The sequence below is a fragment of the Anoplolepis gracilipes genome, chromosome 2 (genome assembly GCF_047496725.1).
Source record: "Anoplolepis gracilipes chromosome 2, ASM4749672v1, whole genome shotgun sequence".
NCBI lineage: Eukaryota > Metazoa > Arthropoda > Insecta > Hymenoptera > Formicidae > Anoplolepis > Anoplolepis gracilipes.
This window is the reverse complement of record NC_132971.1, coordinates 21493966-21513310: the sequence shown is the minus strand read 5'-3', so window position 1 is coordinate 21513310 and position 19345 is coordinate 21493966. Positions and strand designations below refer to the sequence as shown.

The 19345-nt window shown below is 32.1% G+C and overlaps 4 protein-coding genes across 8 annotated transcripts; 2 read left to right on the top strand and 2 right to left on the bottom strand.

The window, feature by feature from the left end:
* Positions 1-569: 569 nt before the first annotated feature.
* Hdac1 (histone deacetylase 1) lies at positions 570-4123 on the top strand. The gene is made up of 9 exons (XM_072911453.1): positions 570-753; positions 1669-1781; positions 1895-2012; positions 2113-2486; positions 2574-2721; positions 2796-3081; positions 3151-3379; positions 3553-3655; positions 3769-4123. Exons 1-9 carry the CDS (start codon positions 714-716, stop codon positions 3834-3836), a joined length of 1479 nt encoding a protein of 492 aa, XP_072767554.1. The 5' UTR covers positions 570-713; the 3' UTR covers positions 3837-4123.
* A 328-nt stretch (positions 4124-4451) lies between these two features.
* On the bottom strand, positions 4452-5931 carry Mrf1 (mitochondrial translation release factor 1). Its single transcript, XM_072911454.1, has 2 exons — positions 5504-5931; positions 4452-5426 (listed from the first exon to the last, which is right to left on the bottom strand). The coding sequence occupies exons 1-2, from the start codon at positions 5841-5843 to the stop codon at positions 4525-4527; spliced, it is 1242 nt and encodes a 413-aa protein (XP_072767555.1). The 5' UTR covers positions 5844-5931; the 3' UTR covers positions 4452-4524.
* Positions 5932-6454: 523 nt separating this feature from the next.
* LOC140676040 (uncharacterized) lies at positions 6455-16922 on the top strand. Of its 5 annotated transcripts, none has more exons than XR_012048524.1 (10): positions 6455-6638; positions 7605-7717; positions 7875-7992; positions 8073-8446; positions 8534-8681; positions 8761-9046; positions 9130-9358; positions 9471-9567; positions 9647-11896; positions 12207-12381. XR_012048524.1 is itself a non-coding variant. In XM_072910669.1 (8 exons), the coding sequence occupies exons 3-8, from the start codon at positions 12735-12737 to the stop codon at positions 16126-16128; spliced, it is 2916 nt and encodes a 971-aa protein (XP_072766770.1). In that variant the 5' UTR covers positions 9717-11896; positions 12207-12381; positions 12641-12734; the 3' UTR covers positions 16129-16922. The 5 variants fall into 5 exon arrangements, 3 of the variants coding, with proteins under 3 accessions (XP_072766770.1, XP_072766769.1, XP_072766771.1); XR_012048525.1 differs by lacking the exon at positions 6455-6638 and adding an exon at positions 7104-7122; XM_072910669.1 differs by lacking the exons at positions 6455-6638; positions 7605-7717; positions 7875-7992; ... (3 more) ...; positions 9130-9358; positions 9471-9567 and adding exons at positions 12641-13217; positions 13316-13586; positions 13703-13839; ... (1 more) ...; positions 14261-14462; positions 14534-16922 and having other exon boundaries at positions 9717-11896.
* Positions 16923-16953: 31 nt separating this feature from the next.
* Positions 16954-18979, bottom strand: Bys (Bystin). Its single transcript, XM_072910672.1, has 3 exons — positions 18717-18979; positions 17653-18578; positions 16954-17574 (listed from the first exon to the last, which is right to left on the bottom strand). Exons 1-3 carry the CDS (start codon positions 18858-18860, stop codon positions 17334-17336), a joined length of 1311 nt encoding a protein of 436 aa, XP_072766773.1. The 5' UTR covers positions 18861-18979; the 3' UTR covers positions 16954-17333.
* Positions 18980-19345: the final 366 nt, after the last annotated feature.

Below are 19345 nucleotides of genomic sequence, written 5' to 3'. Positions count from 1 at the left end.
AATATCAAAATTATATTAACAAAATTGTTTTAATAATTTAAGATATTATAACAAATTAAATGAGTTTTTAGTTAAAAAATAGTAATAGTTGGACGATTTATAATAATGACTTAAAAATCACGATATTATGACGCTTTTTTACACCATCATTAAAACGTAACAAAAAAGACGTTTTAAATTAGACATTATTTGGTCACGTGACGTGATTGAATCAGAAATGACCAGTTTTCGACGTCAAAATGACATATGTTTGCTATCTGGGGAGATAATAATAAACTCTGATACTTTTAATTAATCTATACCTTTCGATTAACATCTTTTTTTAAGAGTGGATGATAGATGATTCTTATCTTTTTTATTCAGGCTTTAACTAAATTAAATTCAAGACGGCAAATTATTGTATAATTCGAATGTATATATGTACGACATATAACGAAGTAATCTAAAGATATGTCTGTCAGATAAATTTGAATTTAGCGCAATTTTTCGCTATGTCATCACGTGACCAAATTTAGTTCTGAAACAGATGTCGCTAAAACTAATCCCTCACCTCAATCTTTTCGAGAGGGGAGTTTTCCCCTTCTGACAAAATCGTTCGATTCGAGTGCAAATAGAAGCAATTGCAGGAGGAATTTTAATTCTAGTCACATTAACGATTCCTACACGTTTAATTGCATACTACATATTTTACTGATTTTAATCTGTGCGAAGCCATGCAGCAGCCTAAAAAACGTGTCTGCTACTATTACGACAGTAAGTATTGAGAAAATCGAAGGGAAAATCTGTGAAATTATATTTCGGGAGTTTGTGAAATGTTCAGCTTGCGTTCGTACCCCTCCTGTCATATAATGCCTTCGATTTAATTCGACATTTAATCGATCATCCAGGCTTGTTTATGCCTCATTGTTTTATAAGTGTTACGATGCGCGATCATGTTTAATGCAATATGTCAAAATTTGCATTTTTTTACTCGATAATACGATTTTCGCAGAGTTAAACCGATAGATTCTCAGCTTCGCTATCGCGCAACCGTAGCGTCAGCCATATTTTTATGCACAGCCACCGTGTATATAAGAGAGTTCATGACATTATCGAGTTATTCCTCATCACTTCCGGTTATCATATCTTAATAATTATAATACATTAGTAACCTATGATTATATATATAATAGATAATTACATAATATAATTCGATATAGACTTTACGTAGCAATTTTATCGTACGGGAAAAGGTCAATGAACGAACAATTTTACACGTAATTTTCCAAATTATTGTCTGAAACAATAATTAATAATTAATTATATTTAAAACTGTAATTTATGATTATGGAATGATGTAGAAAAAAAAATTTATAATTGAAGATCTTGAATGAAATCATAAAAAATGCCTAAATTTAGCGAAATTATTAAACAATATAGACTTCAGTGTACTGTTTCTCGATGTAATTTTTAATCTCCAAAAATATTTTTTTATACAAATCGATAGTTTGCAAATTTGATGAAAATTTATATAGTTTTTATAGGAAATTGCGAGAGATTCTCAAGTATACTTCGGCGCACCGTAGTATCTCTTTAAATGCTCTTTTTTTGTTGTATTATATTACATATTATTTAAGTAACGCCTCGATTCTTGTATCAACGTGTGACATGTGCCTTTTATTTCTCTAGGTGATATTGGAAATTATTATTATGGTCAAGGACATCCCATGAAACCTCATCGTATAAAAATGACACACAACTTACTCTTGAATTATGGCCTTTATAGAAAGATGGAAATTTATGTAAGAATTGTTTATCATTATTTTTTATTCGTGTGAAAAAGCATAATTTTTTTCAATGCAATTATATTTAATTACTTAGCATGAAATATATTTATTGCATTTATTGCATCTAGCGGCCTCACAAAGCTACGCAAGAAGAAATGACAAAGTTCCATAGCGATGATTATATTCGATTTCTGAGATCCATACGGCCAGATAATATGACAGAATACAACAAACAAATGCAACGATGTAAGACATTCTTACTGAATAAGCTACATTATAAATATTAAAAACATTTTGAAGTAAAATATTTCCTTTTTTTTTTTTTTTTTTTTTTTTATGGTGACAGTTAATGTAGGAGAAGATTGCCCTGTTTTTGATGGCTTGTATGAGTTTTGTCAATTATCGGCTGGTGGATCTGTAGCTGCCGCTGTAAAACTCAACAAACAAGCCTCAGAAATCTGCATCAATTGGGGTGGTGGCTTGCATCACGCGAAAAAAAGCGAAGCCTCGGGTTTCTGCTATGTAAATGATATTGTACTTGGAATTTTGGAACTGCTGAAATATCATCAGAGAGTTTTGTACATTGACATTGATGTGCATCATGGCGACGGTGTAGAGGAAGCTTTTTATACAACAGATAGAGTAATGACAGTCTCATTTCACAAATATGGCGAATATTTCCCTGGAACTGGAGATCTCCGCGATATTGGAGCTGGGAAGGTAAAACGTTATAAGTGTTTATTTATAATGTTCCATTTATCTGTAATAATTAATTGTTATATATGACTCTCTTTTTATCACCATCAGGGAAAGTATTATGCGGTTAATATACCTTTGAGAGATGGTATGGATGATGAAAGCTACGAGTCAATATTTGTTCCTATCATTTCAAAAGTAATGGAAACTTTCCAACCTTCTGCTGTCGTTTTACAATGTGGTGCCGACTCATTGACGGGTAAAATATTTTTAAAAAAACAAATTATCCAAAAATTACAAAGCTGTCTTTAACTTAAACATTAATCCATACAGGTGATCGATTGGGATGTTTTAATTTGACTGTGAAAGGTCATGGTAAATGCGTGGAATTTGTAAAAAGATATAATTTACCCTTCTTGATGGTAGGAGGTGGCGGCTACACAATCAGAAACGTATCCAGATGTTGGACATATGAGACATCTGTAGCTCTAGGGTCTGAAATCGCGAATGAACTTCCTTATAATGATTATTTTGAATATTTTGGCCCTGATTTTAAACTGCATATTAGTCCTTCAAATATGACAAATCAAAACACTCCCGAATATCTTGAAAAGATTAAGTAAGTCATATTTGTAGTGTTATTTCTCTTGTTTGTATTATAATCAAAATTAATTACATTTAATTGCAGGACAAGATTATTTGAAAACTTAAGAATGCTACCTCATGCGCCTGGTGTACAAGTTCAGGCAATTCCAGAGGATGGTGCTATTGTCGATGTTTATGAACCAGAAGAAAAGATGAATCTTGATGAAAGACTATCTCAACATGACTTGGACAAGAGAATACAACATGAAAATGAATATAGTGATAGTGAAGATGAAGGAGAAGGTGGACGAAGAGATAACAGATCATATAAAGTAATTTTCTTTAATATATCTTTCTAATATATTTTTAATAATATATCTGATATATATATATATATATATATATATATATATATATATATATATTTAATCAACTTTTATAGAAGATTCGTTACATATGATACAATGAATGACTTTGTGAGTTTTTATACCTTATTTTTTTTAAGGGTACTAAGAAGCGACCACGTTTGGAAAAAGGACAGGATGTAGACATGCATATCATGAACATTAATATAAAAAAAGAGGATGATATGAAATTTGAATCAAAAGGTATTAAATCACACACAGACACACACGTGTGTGTGTGTGTGTGTGTTACTATTTTATCACCATTGAAATTAATATTTAAAAAATGTAATAATTATATAACATTTTTTATTTAGGAAATGATAAAGACGAGAAAACAAATCTTTATAATGAGGAAATAAAGAAAGACGGGGGTAATCTCTGATGATTGTTTCAGGATTTGCAAAAGTACAAAAGCCCCTATTAAGAAATTAGATATAAATAATCTCAGATAATTAAGTCAAAGAACATTGATAAATTTTTTTGGAGCGCAATCATTCTGCATACTGAAAAGTATTTTCAGAGAGCAGTATAATTTGTGCAATCTGCTTGGGCATAGCCAGGATAGATGAGAATTCACTTATGGAGAGACATTTATCTATATATGTGTATATCAGTGACAAGCAACTTGTTCTATCGTGACTATTAAAGAAAGAGAGAGAGAGAGAGAGAGAATAAAGGGAAGCCATCATATATAATCTACTAATGAGATGAAATTATAAACTTTATCTGAAAATTTTGTATATTATTCTATTTATACTTTTGTATTTATAAAAATACATAAATTTACGTGTTTTTTCTTAAGCACGTAATTTAGAAAATAAAAATGATTATCTTATATTAAGATAATAAAAATAAAATAAATAAAAAAATCTTGTGTGGTAATTTATCAAATAAATTTATATTATTACTAGAAAAAAAATGAAAAAAAATGATATTTTCGTCATAAGATTAAAAAGTATATGTGATTCTTGTTTCTACTATATAAATTTTATTACAATTCGCTATATACACAATGAGTTGCCCATAAAACAGACATTTTCGTATCAGAATAATTAGAGAAAAAGTTAATGTCATTTTAATTGTGTCTCTAACTTATTAATTACTTCCAACAAAGTTTTCATCTGTACATCCTTGTACAATCTTTCCTCTAACTTCTCTAGCGCCTGTCCACCTTGCATAAACCCTGATAAGTTGTAGAGAGTCCCATTCTCTACCCTGTGATCAGTTACACGATCCTGGTTGTAATTATATGTTCTGACCTTCTCATTTCTTGATTTCATTCCCATCTGTTTTTGTCGTAGCTCGCTTATGAATGTCGTCTGTTTGTTTAATTTTTGCTCATACAGGATACTCCTCAGCTTAATCATTGCTATTTCCTTGTTCTTGATTTGCGATCTGTTTTCTTGACAAGTCACATTCAGCCCGCTTGGCAAGTGAACTATTCTTATCGCGGAATCGGTGGTGTTCACGTGTTGGCCGCCCGCACCGGACGCTCTTTTTGTTTCAATCTTTAGATCCTTTTCATTAATTACGACTTGTACTTCTGATGGCGCTGGTAAAATCGCTACCGAGGCGGTACTAGTATGTACACGGCCTAATTTTTCGGTGGCTGGTATCCGTTGTACTCGGTGTACACCACCTTCATATTGCAATTTGTAGGTTTCATCACCAGACATCATAACACTGACGTGTCTGATGCCATCATTATCATTCTTTTCCATATGGATTACTTCATAAGTTAAGCCTAAATAGTCGGCATAACCCGTGTACATGTTGTATAAATCCTTAACAAATAACATCGCTTCCTGACCACCAACACCTGCCGTTATTTCCACGATAATACTATCATAAGATTCCTTACATATATTGGTCAATATATTGTTTAACAATTTCTCATCAAGTTTGTTCAACTGTTCCCTGTACAACGCTTCTTCTTCCTCGGCTAACTTTTTCATCTCTGCATCCTGTTTCGCTAGAAAAAAAATTTTTTATATGTTATAGATATGAAACTTAATAACAAAACAATGATTGAGTACATTCTCTATTTACCTAAATCCTGTAAATTCTGAATATTTTCTACGAAATGCAATCTTTCGCTCAATAAGCCATCAAAATTATTTAAATCGATAAATTTGAAGAAATTATTATTCTCCCAGGATTTATTCTTATACTTATTTGTGATATAATCTAAGCATTTTCTAATTCTATCGTCCAAAATATTTGGACTCACGTGTGAGTTACACAAATTTCTCACAGATCTTAGGTTAATTAATGACGAGACGAAATATATTTCACGAATCTTCTTAGGATTTACGAGCTTCATATATCGCCAATAATTATCGAATCCACATTTTCGAATTAGCAGAGACATTCTGCGAATTTGTGTCATCTAATCAGCATGGAAATGTCAAAATCTCGACTGCATTTACAGCCGCCAAATTACTTGAGATGACAACTTTTGTAGTCTGCTATCAAATACAAAATAATAATGAAGGTTACGGCTGCGGTCGAGAAGATGCTAGAGATACTTCGAAGTGTTTGATTGACCAATCAGGATGAAAAGAGTAAAAATTTCCTTGCTCTAATTGGTTAATCAGTTAACTTACGTAATGTCAAATATAAAACAAGCAGCGAGTTATAGCAGTAGAAATATTGCAATGAAAATGTCTGTAACAAATGCAAAGCATAAATAAAATACTTATTTATGTAATTTATGGTTTTATTTTCTCTCATTCTTACAAAAAATTATAATACATTTGTACAATTGAAATGGCCGCGTAGCGGTTCGAGTAAAAAAGGCGGCTATTTTTCCTCTAATTACGGTACTTTATAATCTAGTGATTTTAAATAACATTAATCAAGGCTTTATATCTTTATTTTTTATGGTTATTTTTATATTTATGATTTCGAGCGATTTCTGTTCTCGAGAATACAATATCTATGGTTGAAATAGCATCATTTTACAGCGCTATCTTCGCGACAAGCTTGCAACTCGCATGCGAATGTGAGGCGCATGTGCGTGAGGTCGTTTAATGACGCTGTGTCCCGTTGGTGAGAGACAGCGATCACTCCGCGGTCCTGTTTTAATTCCGTTCACAGTGTTTTGTCGATTTAATCCAAATGGATCCCGTAAAAATGTCCATGCAACCGCACAGTAGGAAACGTGTCTGCTACTATTACGACAGTAAGTTACCACAGAAAAATGTTCACGGAAAAAAAAAATATCATACACGTACATGAGAAGCTTGTCAAAATGTGTTTGCGCCATTCGCACTTACCGCGTTTATTTCGAGTGATTTAACTTGACATCCGATCGCTCATCGGTCTACCTGTACTTCACCGATGATTAAAAACATTGAATCGCGACTGTTGACATGCGATTTACCGAAATTTGCATGCTTCTCGTACTAAATAATACGATTTTCACGACGTTAAGCCGAGAGATTCTTAGCCGTTTCTTCGCGCGACCGTAGCCAAGCGGAGCAAAAGCGTCGGCGCCATGCCTATATATATATATATATATATATATATATATATGTATGGTCGTTATAAACTCGTACGAGAATTTTTCTTTCTTATCGAATCAATGTAGTTTACTATAGTTAATAATTTGTAGTCTGTCTTTGTTTCCTTAAGATTGTAATTGATTATCGTCTAATTTTTTAGCGGTAAATTTATATTATAACTGAATTGTGCATTATCATTTGACATTTTACAAGTCATGGAATTTCAAGTATATATCCTCATATGTGGCGATAATTGTATACATTACATTTAAAAACAGTAATTTTTCTTTATTATAAAATAATGTTTTGTCATAGAAACGAAAAGCAAGGTCCGAGATTGAGATGGCTTTAGGTTAAGTCATTAAGAATATTGCGAAATTTTATGAGATTATTGACTAATGTGAAGTACACTAAATCATTTTCTGAATATAATTTATGCTCACTGAAAATATTTTTTGCGAAAATCCGCAATTTGGCGAATAATATGGATGTTAATATAGTTTTTCGCGAGTAAATGCGACAGATTCTCAAGTGTACTCCAGCGCACCGTAGTTTGTCAGTTGAGAGCGCTATTCAATGATAGCTATATTTTTACATTTTTTAAGTATTGTCTTGGTTTATTTACGTTATATTTCTTCAATTAGGTGATATCGGAAATTACTATTATGGCCAAGGACATCCTATGAAACCACATCGTATAAGGATGACGCACAATCTACTTTTGAATTATGGTCTTTATAGAAAAATGGAAATATATGTAAGAATATTTTTAGAAAATCATATATAAGAAACAGATTTGCTATTATTGTAATTATATTATTAAACATTAATTGAATATTTAAAAATATTATTATAATATAATTACAATATAATTACTTTATCTCATCTAATATAATTATATTTATCATATCTAGAGGCCTCATAAAGCCACAGCAGATGAAATGACAAAATTCCATAGCGATGAGTATATCAGATTTCTAAGATCAATAAGACCAGACAACATGTCTGAATATAACAAACAAATGCAACGATGTAAGTTTATTGTTTTGGATAAGAAGAATATGATTAAATACTGTTAAGCACATTTTAATATTTTTTTCTTTTTTTAACAGTTAATGTAGGAGAAGATTGCCCTGTCTTTGATGGTTTGTATGAATTTTGTCAATTATCGGCTGGTGGATCTGTAGCTGCCGCTGTAAAACTCAACAAACAAGCCTCAGAAATCTGTATCAATTGGGGTGGTGGTTTGCATCACGCGAAAAAAAGCGAAGCCTCGGGTTTCTGCTATGTAAATGATATTGTACTTGGAATTTTGGAACTGCTGAAATATCATCAGAGAGTTTTGTACATTGACATTGATGTGCATCATGGCGACGGTGTAGAGGAAGCTTTTTATACAACAGATAGAGTAATGACAGTCTCATTTCACAAATATGGCGAATATTTCCCTGGAACTGGAGATCTCCGCGATATTGGAGCTGGGAAGGTAAAACGTTATAAGTGTTTATTTATAATGTTCCATTTATCTGTAATAATTAATTGTTATATATGACTCTCTTTTTATTACCATCAGGGAAAGTATTATGCGGTTAATATACCTTTGAGAGATGGTATGGATGATGAAAGCTACGAGTCAATATTTGTTCCTATCATTTCAAAAGTAATGGAAACTTTCCAACCTTCTGCTGTCGTTTTACAATGTGGTGCCGACTCATTGACGGGTACGATTTTTAAAAAAAAATTGTAATAAAGATACAAAGTTTTACAATATAAATATTAATTAATATTAATTTTATGAAGGCGATCGACTGGGATGTTTTAATTTGACCGTGCGAGGTCATGGTAAATGCGTGGAATTTGTGAAAAAGTATAATTTACCATTTCTGATGGTGGGAGGTGGTGGTTATACAATTAGGAATGTATCGAGATGTTGGACATATGAGACATCTGTGGCTCTGGGGTCTGAAATCGCAAATGAACTTCCATATAACGATTATTTTGAGTACTTTGGCCCTGACTTTAAGCTGCATATTAGTCCTTCAAATATGGCGAACCAAAACACTCCCGAATATCTCGAGAAAATAAAGTAAGTAATTTAGTAATTCTATACACACATGTCCTGACTTTTATATTATAAGTAAATTAATTCATAACTGTGTTTAATTGTAGAACAAGGCTATTTGAAAATTTAAGAATGCTACCTCATGCACCTGGTGTACAAGTTCAGGCAATTCCAGAAGATGGTGCTGTCATCGAGGATTCGGAAGCTGAAGAAAAGGTAAATCCGGATGACAGATTACCTCAACGCGACTTGGACAAGAGAATGCAGCATGAAAATGAGTACAGCGATAGCGAAGATGAAGGAGAAGGTGCACGAAGAGATAATAGGTCGTATAAGGTATGAGTTTATTGTGATATGTAATGTCCGTTATATGCGTTTATTGTAGAAAAAATGAAGTATATAAGTGAGATATGTAAATATTTTTACATTTTTTTTTTATATGTTGAAGGGATCTAGAGATAGAAAGCGACCGCGTTTGGAAAAAGGTCAAGAGGCCATTGACACTGATATAAAGAAGGAAGAAGATATAAAATCTGAACCAAAAGGTAATATTTGAATATTATTGTTTCCTACGTTCGTACATTAAAGAAAAACGTTAATAATTATGAAAATTCTTTTATTTAGAAAATGAAAAAGACGAAAAAACGAATTCTACAAATGAGGAGGCCAAGAAGGATAGCGGTGCGAATCCCTGATAGATGATTGCCCCGGAGCATCTGAAAAGATGGAGAAATCCTTATTTAAATTAAGTACAGATAAGTTTAAGTAACTTAAATGATGGCAGCACATGACACATAAATGTCATAGCTACTTTTATCTCGTTCGATAATTCAAAATCTTTGTTTCTTTTATCAAAATTCTTAAAAATGTTTAAACCTTTAGAGATATTAGATAAATCTTTCACCCTAATTGTGGCAATCTCATTGAAATTGACACGTATGAGCGTGTAGTTTAAAATGAGAGCGTAAACTATTATAATTCCAAAACATATTTTTGAACGTTCTTCAAGGAAAGATGATGGAAAATACCGCACAAAAATGTTTAAAAACATCCATGCTCGCGCGGAATGATGTCTCAATCGATTCGTCAGAATTTTATAATCTGACCACAATTCTTTTTATACAGATTGTTTACAGTATATCACCATGTATATGAAGTATAAATCAGTGTAAATCAGTCAATTTTCGTACGAAAGATCCTTCGTAGATTACTCAGATTTTTATGTTATTTTTATAAGCATCCATTAATTTGACAAATTTTAAAATCAGATCATAAGATATTGACGACCGCTTTAAGGCATTAGATTATACCGAGACTTTATCGTCTCAATATTGTAATCAAATTCGATACATATGCACACATATGTACTGACCACGTGTATCTTGTTCACGCGCTTGGTTAGGTATATAAATTCGTACGTCTTCTTACTCATTACTCATAATTAATTGATCTGTTTGATGAAGACCAATGTGCAATTTATGCGCTATAGAAAGACAACACTTAGACTAAATTTTAACAGATTGCTCTTTTGAAATGGGTCGAATGAATTTGTTTGCTTCCTACTCCTGTGTACATAACATACAGAAATTAATCTTAAAGCAAATATCCCTTGCATGCAATAAAAATACTGGAGTGGTAATAATATTCTTTTTGAAAATGTAAAGTCTATTTTATCTTACATTATTCAAGAGATATCCGGATATTTATATTACTTTAGTCACTCCTCTAGTTTTTTATCTGATAGATTGCAGTGAATATTTTTAACTTGTAATACTTATATACTTTAAACAGTTAAACATATATGGCTTGACAGAATTAGAAATTTACATCTACTTCAATTTATTTGATTTGTATGTATAACTATCATAAGTCTCAATTTTTTATGTTATTGTATATTAGTCAGTTCCTAAATCTTGATAAACTAGAGGGGCGTCTAAAAGAAAAGAAATAAAAGATATTCCGTTGATATTTTTGAGTAATGCATGAGAGAGAAACAAAACAATCTAGAAGAAAGTACGAGTAATAAATACAATTGAGGAATTATATATAAATGGATATATATATGTATATATCCATTTCGAGCATAGGTGTAGAATCTTAAATATATATTAAGTAAGACACTAATTTAAGAAATATAAAATCTGTTCGTGGCGTCTGGATCGATTTTTGCAACAAAAAACTGGATATTGTCAGATATTGTGGCTATTGAGCAAAGATCGAGCCTATCATTCACGATCTTTATACAATAAGAAATGTTTTGTCGCAAACTCTTTCCTCAGACTATACATTCCCACAGTTATTTTCACTAGCTTTTTGTGCAGAAACAAAAATTATGCATTGACAATTTTATGTAAATAAAATTTATCCTTTTATCGCGATATTCTTTCAAATTCTCGATTAGAACAAGCTTTCATTGATTTTACACATCCATAACAATCTGTAATAATTGATCGACACTTATCATGCACACAAAAATAAATTCAAAGTGATGCATTATACATCCTGTATAAGTCTATTTGAGATAAATATCAAGTAATATATATATTTATGTTTATGCATAAAAAGTACACATATAAATGGACGTTTTTAAATATTTATAATAAAAAAATAAAAAATATCTCTATATATGTGTAGTTTTGTGAAATCTACAGATTCTTCTATAAATCCAGAAAAAAAATTGTGTGGAATCTGAGATTTGAAAATATTTAAAAGTTTTCATCATTGTTTCTCGCAGGGGAAGGGTTATACAAGTAAAAAAAATACACATAACAAATTATTACAATAGAGTTTTATTTTGATTTTTTTTTTCTAACAAAGAGGCAGGAGAAAATTCGTGATCCGGTGAACAATAAGAGGTGGATAAGAATATCTTGGGTAAGTTAATATGTATTGTTATGTTTTAATATCTATATTTATATAATTAATATCTATATTTATATAAAAAATGAAATGTATGTAGTTATACAAATTGGACAAAAAAAACAAAGTTTAAAGCATTTAGAAAACTTGGGGATAAAAAACGTTTTTGATTGTCATAGATTTATATACATACATGAAGAGATTATTGTATATAAGTTTTTTTTTTTTTTTTTTTTTTTTTTAAATTGGACTTGAAATTTTTATTTTTGTCTATACTACTATATACACTAGAAACGAGATAAAAATATATTTAAAAATTTTGAAGAGAAAGAGAGGAAACGAAAAGTGCAAAAAGTTCAGCTACAAAGAACAAATTTGTATTATCAACTTCAATTCAAGATGGACAGTTTTGAGGAGCCGGCAGGCATCTCGATGATTCCTCATTTCCGATTTATTGTCCACGAACGTCCGCGTTATTGCAAAAGCGTAACTCGTAAAATGTAATCTATCGAGGATGACAAGTATTTTAGCGCGTAGCGCATGGCGTTATCGCTTTATCGGCGATTTGATCATTCTAACCTTATTATTCACGAGAATAATATTTTTCTGACTTATGCTGCGATTATTAGCATGTGAAAACGGCTTTTTTTTTTTTTTTTGCGAGGTACTTTACGAGAATAGTCCAAAGATTTTTTACTAGAAAAATTAATATATTGCATGAGATGACTTTTCTGAATGACCGATAATATTTGTTTACAGAAAAATGTGAAACTCTCGAAGGAACTTTACACGGTGTCGAATAGAAATACAAGAGAAGATTTATGATTTTACACTTCAGTTAGAGATTTCGAGAATGATTTCCCAAATGTCATATGTGATGACTCTTGCTAACAGCATCATAGGAGTGAGCGTCCTGGCTATGCCCTTCTGCTTCAAGCAATGCGGCATCGTATTGGCCGTTTTGATGTTACTTTTGTGTAGCACCTTGTCACGACTAGCATGCCACTTCCTGGTCAAATCAGCTGTGATATCAAGAAGACGCAACTTTGAGTTACTTGCTTTTCATGCGTTTGGTTACATGGGGAAGTTTCTTGTGGAGCTTTTAATTATTGGCTTTATGTTGGGCACATGCATCGCCTATTTCGTCGTTGTCGGCGACCTGGGACCACAGATAATCAACAAGCTGATGGACAAGACACCGGGGGAAATACGGACCAGTTTGCTAATTATTACTGGAGTCTTTATAGTCTTACCTCTTGGACTGCTTCGAAATATCGATAGTCTATCCAGCATTTGCACCGCTACTATTGTCTTCTATCTCTGTCTTGTATTAAAGGTATAATATAACTTGTAGTATGCATTGATAAAAATGTTGAATTTAAAATGTATAAATGTTAGTTACATGCTATATACTTTTTTTCCTTTAATCGACAGATAATGGGTGAGTCTACTTTACATATCTTTGCGGGAGATTGGCTTGACAATGTTAACTATTGGAGACCAGCTGGTATTCTTCAGTGCCTGCCAATATTCTCCATGGCTCTCTTCTGTCAAACTCAACTATTTGAAATATACGAAACCATTCCAAATGTATCCTTAGAGAAAATGAATGATGTTGTACGAGGAGCATTAAATATATGTACTCTTGTATATATGTGCGTTGGCTTGTTCGGTTATATTGCTTTCTGTACTCAATCATTCACAGGTAATTTAATAGATACACTGTATCTTACAATAAACGATGATTGTCGCATTGTCATTGTCACATTATTATTTTACTGTTCTTAATTTGTAAACAGTTGCTCTTTTTATGTATTACAGGAAATATTTTACTGAGTTTCGAGCCTAGCATAACATCCGAACTGATTAAACTGGGATTTGTATTTTCGGTTGCATTCAGTTTCCCTCTAGTCATTTTCCCATGTCGTGCGAGCTTGAATTCCCTTTTATTTCGCCGGGTATGTATGTTTCTCGAGAAGAAAAAAATTTTAAAGCTCGAGTACATTATCGCTTTAATTTTTAATCTACACATTTTTTAGATATTAAATTTTATTGTTACATATTAGGTGCACACCCACGAAGCGTCTATTAATTATTTGCCAGAATCCAGATTTCGATGTCTTACTATCGCAATAGTCAGTATTTCTCTGATAATCGGTATTCTAGTGCCAAACATAGAGTTTGTTCTTGGTATCGTGGGATCGACGATCGGAGTAATGATTTGCTTAATATTCCCGGCAGTATTTTTTATATCTATAAATAGCAAAAATACTAATGAAAGACTGATAGCACAGGTAAAGTTAATTTTACCGGCAATTCTTTTTATTTTTTTTTTTTTTTGTCATTTTTTTCTATGTTATATTTTTTTATTGTCTACAGGGCATTTTAATTATCGGCGTTTGGATTATGGTGCTCGGTACGTACGCCAATTTATACGCAATGGAAGAATCTACAAATGCAAAATTAGCGATAACGAATAAGCCGCTCGGTCAAATCAATCTACCGTTAAACATAATTAAGGACGATTTACATATCATTCCTGATGTTCCTAATAGTTTGGAACTCATTCCCAGAGCAAAAGGTATACTATTGTGTTAATTTATCTTTTGCTCTCACTATTACCTTATTCTCTGATTTCACATTCTATTACAGACAAAATTAACAAGCTACCCGAGATTAATGTTCTCGATAAAACATTGGAGTTGAAACCGAAGGACATTCGACAAGAACCGCCCGTACCCGTTGAACGTATGATTGTGACCGAAAAACAGAGTATCGAAAAATCTGATAAATCAGCAGTAAACACTATTGTGCCAGAAATAAAAGAAATGGAAATTAAAACAGTTGAAACCTTAAACGAGAATTTAAATGTGCAACTGCACGTTGCTGTGAATACTGATAACGTTAAAATCGATGAATCTATTACATTGAAAGCGGAGGAGAAGATAAAGATAATCGAGGAGAAGGAACAATCTGCGGATTTGCAGAAGAATGATAATCTAATTAATTTAGACGCGATAAAGAAGGAGGAATCAGAATTGGCGGCTGATGGAGATGTCGCTAACGCCAGAGCTGCGGAACGGCATGAGCAACTTAGAAAAACACTGGAAAAGCATAAATTGGAGCAACGTCAAATGATGCAGGAACAGAAGGAAATTCTAAAGGATATCAAGGAACAAAAACAGGAGTTCGAAAGAGAAAAACAGAGAATGGCGAAGGATGAAATATTTAAGAAAAGTGAAAAGAAGATTGATAAGATTGATAAAGAGGACGTTTTGTCAGAGAGCAAAACCGATTTGAAAGAAAATGGTGAAAAAGCTGTCGAAAACAAGATTGCGAATAAAATAAAGATCAATGAAAAACAACAATCTCAAGAAAAGAACAATATAGTAGGTGAAAGCAGTAAGAAAAAATTGAATTCCTTTCAGGAAGTTCCTCACAACGAAAATATAGAAGCATTACAGAAAATATCAGGAAATTTACCAGATATGTCTAACGACATCAAAGGTGTAATCATTAATCGCGAAATACCGGAGAAGGAAAAACGAGAGGAGGCGAAAGTTGAAAGAGTAGAGTTTAATGGTTCGAAAAATATGAAAGGTCCTATTTTGAACATCTTATCAAAAGGAGCGCTACAGAAATCAATTGCGGAAGAAATACTTGTTAAAGAGAGTGATAATCGTCAAATGAAAGAAGAGAAGAAAGAGGCTCTTACGAATGGAGTTATGAATATGTCAGAGGAATTGCAAGGAAAATACAATGATAGATATTCTGTACCTGTAGCATTAAAAATGATGAATCAATCAAAATCAGACAAGAGTGTTTCACCATCAAACGGAAGCGAACCAGAGGTTCTCATACATAGAGATATTTTAGAGAATAATGAACGTGAGAAGAGAGACGTCATCGAGGAAGTGAATGTAAATGATACAAAGTTCAGTAATTATCTAACTGAAAAATCCGAGTCTGTTATTAAAAATATCAATGACGAGGATAGCGGAATCTGCTTAAAATTAGAGGAAAATTCTAAGAATTCTAAGAATGAAGATAAAAAGTTTGATAAAGGAATAACTAAAATCAGCACAACTGAACTGCCTCTGATTAAAACGAATGTTTATTTGTCCGAACAGGATATAACAAAGATGATTTTTATGAATCCACGTGATGACACTCTTAATGTGGAGTATGAGAATATGAAACAGAAAGATTTGAAAGTTCTGAATCCTAAAAATAATGTAGAGATATAAAAATTTCCAGTGATTTGAAAATGATAGAATTCATATAGCATAATATTACAAATAGCAAAACGAAAAGGCTCTAAATATATTAAATATAAAATATTCAAGTAGGAAGTGATCTAATAAGAATCGAACACAGTAAGTAGATGCAGTTTGGCCAGCATGATCTTAACGTCTCTTAGGAAACTCACTAAAATAAAAGCAGATGGAAATTAAAGCTCAACAAGAGCGACACATGAATTTTTTGTCATTTGAAGTTGGCCCAGAGAATGAACAGATACATTTATTATAATTAAAAAAGATTTCTACATAATTTAGTAGCGTCTACTTACTGCTTGGCTCTTATTAGCCCACTTCTTTTACTTGAATTTTTTATAGCATAATATTAGATAAGAATATTTATAAATCGGATATTATTTTTCAATAATGCTGTATATATTTATATTAATTATATATATAGTGTGTGCAAAAAGTTCTCGGATTGATTTTTCGTAGGATAAAATTGTAACATTGACAACAAACAACACATCGCAAAACCACATGTTCCAATCCATTGCGTAGAGTTAATTGTCTGAAATTTTTAAATGTTATAGAAGAAAATCTGTTCTATCGAGTTCCACAGAGTTGTCCGAGTAATAGCGTTATTGTTATATCCTATGAAAAATCAGGAAACTTTTTGTACGCACCATATAATTAACATAAAAAAAAATATATATATTATATAAGTATATTAATATAGAGAAAATTTTACATGTATAATATTATATAAAATATTAAATTATCAAGTTTATTATCATTAAGTATTAGAAAATTCTCTATTTTTGCTTCTGTATGTATGTATTAAGAGTAAAATATATTTTAATAACATAATAATGATTATAATATATATTATAAAATATATTATAATGATTCAGCCTATGCTTGTATGTACGAGTGTGATGTTTAAAAGTGTGTTATATGTGTTGTCTTAGGCTATCATAAACTTTAAAAATTTAAAAATTGTAAAAAATGCAAATATACATACTAGTTTACTAAGGAATCGATGTATAGGTAAAATTAAATAAAAATGTATTTTTACATTGGAAATTGTACTATTTGAATATCACTGTATATTATACAGTTTTCCAAGATAGTACATTTTTAGTATATTTTAATATAAACACTTTTTATAATAATAATTATACAATTCATTTAAATATTTTGATATATACATATTAAGCTGCATCCTTAATGTCTATTGGTTCTAGTTTAGGTTCTGTCATTTCTACATCTCTGCATTTCGCGTGTTGTAATTCTCTCCTGATTTCGGGAGTGATTGAATGATGAGACTGTTTCCTCAATAGTCCTAATAGAGCTTCTTTTTGTTCAGAACTGATATCGCTTTTGTATCGTTGTACAAAAGATAAGAGAGCTTGATGCCATAACACTGGTAACTCCCTAGTGTCTCTTTCAAACCTAATAGATTACATTTAATATAATTGCAGTTTCTAATAATATTGTTTATAAAAGAGATATTGTTATTATATATCTTACCTAAGAAAATGAAATACCACTCCATCCACTACTCTGTATGGAAGCGCGTATTTTTTATCCAAGAATATCCTGAGGAAAATGCTGTTTGCACCTGTATAATCCATCTCTGCAATTTTCAGTATAGCTGCCGAAGAGTGTAACATCGGTATTGAATTCTTCGCAATTACAGATCCGATGATGACGCTCTCTCTGAGCGTGCACGTGCCAGATTCTAAGAGCGGCAGCAGAATTCCCTTCATGAAACCGGCCGGTTTGAATAATGCTTTCCTTAACGCCTGATATAAATGGAAATTTAGTCTTTTGTATTCCGCCAAATCGTCCCTAATGCGCGGTAATAGAATCAGGTTGTAGAACCTCTGGGCCATTTTTTCTTTTAAGTTTGAAGCAAAAATCCTTGTCGCTTGATACATAGCAGCGGCGGTCCATCTTGGTGGATCTGTGATATACAGTATCTGTTCCCAATTCTTTAGACTAGGCACAATTTTGAAAGCCTTTGGCAGTTTGCCACTACGATATTTTCCTAAAACGTCTCTGACGCCCTCGTACATCGCCTTTACTCGCGGATCTAAATCTTGCAGTTGGAGAGTCCCAGGATCGGAAAATTGCGTTTCGATTTCGGTCTTTTTTTCCGCCAATTTCTCCATTATTATATCGGCCAGGGTTCTCGTAGGTATCGGGTCTTTGGACATGAACATCTGTAACGCGCGTTCATCATCCTCGTCGATTTCAATGTTCTCATAATAATGTACATTATCTACTGGTTCCTCATCACCGCTGGATCGATCCTCATCGCTCAACTCTGAGCCGAGTTTCACAACTGGCTTTTTGACAGCCTTAGGATCATTTAGACCAATTTCTTCTTCAATTTCTAGCTGCTGTTGTATAGCTTGTGACAAGATCCTTTTCGTTAGAGTAGGAGCTACGTACTAGGAAGAAATAATATATCACATTAATTATAATTAAAGCAAAATAAAAAATATATTTTTTTGGAAGGGATTTAATTAATCATCTTTGATTTTCAGCAAAATGGGATAACGCAAAAGAGATAAATGATGATAACTAACTTCTTCTTCGTCGTCAGCTCGATGTCTGATCTTTTGCCTAGTTGTGGGCTTTACAACTTTATCACATTCTATTTGTTCCACCAAACTTATTTTCGGCTCTTTGCTCCCGCCTTTAGAAACTTTGTTTTTCTTGGCTTTACCCATTTTTTCAGCACGTTGTCAAACAGAAAATAAATTTTCTTTTTAAAAGAACGGAGCCTAGTTTCGGCATGTGTCTTTCGGAAAACACGTGTTTTATACAGTTGAAGCTGTGTATAGTAAAAATAGATGGTTGCAGGGAAATTTTTCATGGGTCTAGTTCCGAAAATTTGATAGCCAATCGTGTGACCAGAGAGAAACCTGAGAGAGGCACCATGCCCTATGTTTTTCTTCAGATGCTTTTCCCTCCCGGGACAGTGGCGCTAACTGGATCCATTTTATGGATCAATGGAACTACATGGCTGAATCTACTTTCAGTGCCATGGTAAAACGATCAATTGGTTCGAGTCCGTGCTAGATTCACAATTGTAGATCTCAAATATATGAAACATTATGGATTATTTATTAGTATTATATTTTATATTATATATTATTAATTGCGCGTAATCTTTTACATAAATAATTATTTTATTAAAATTATTGTATTTACT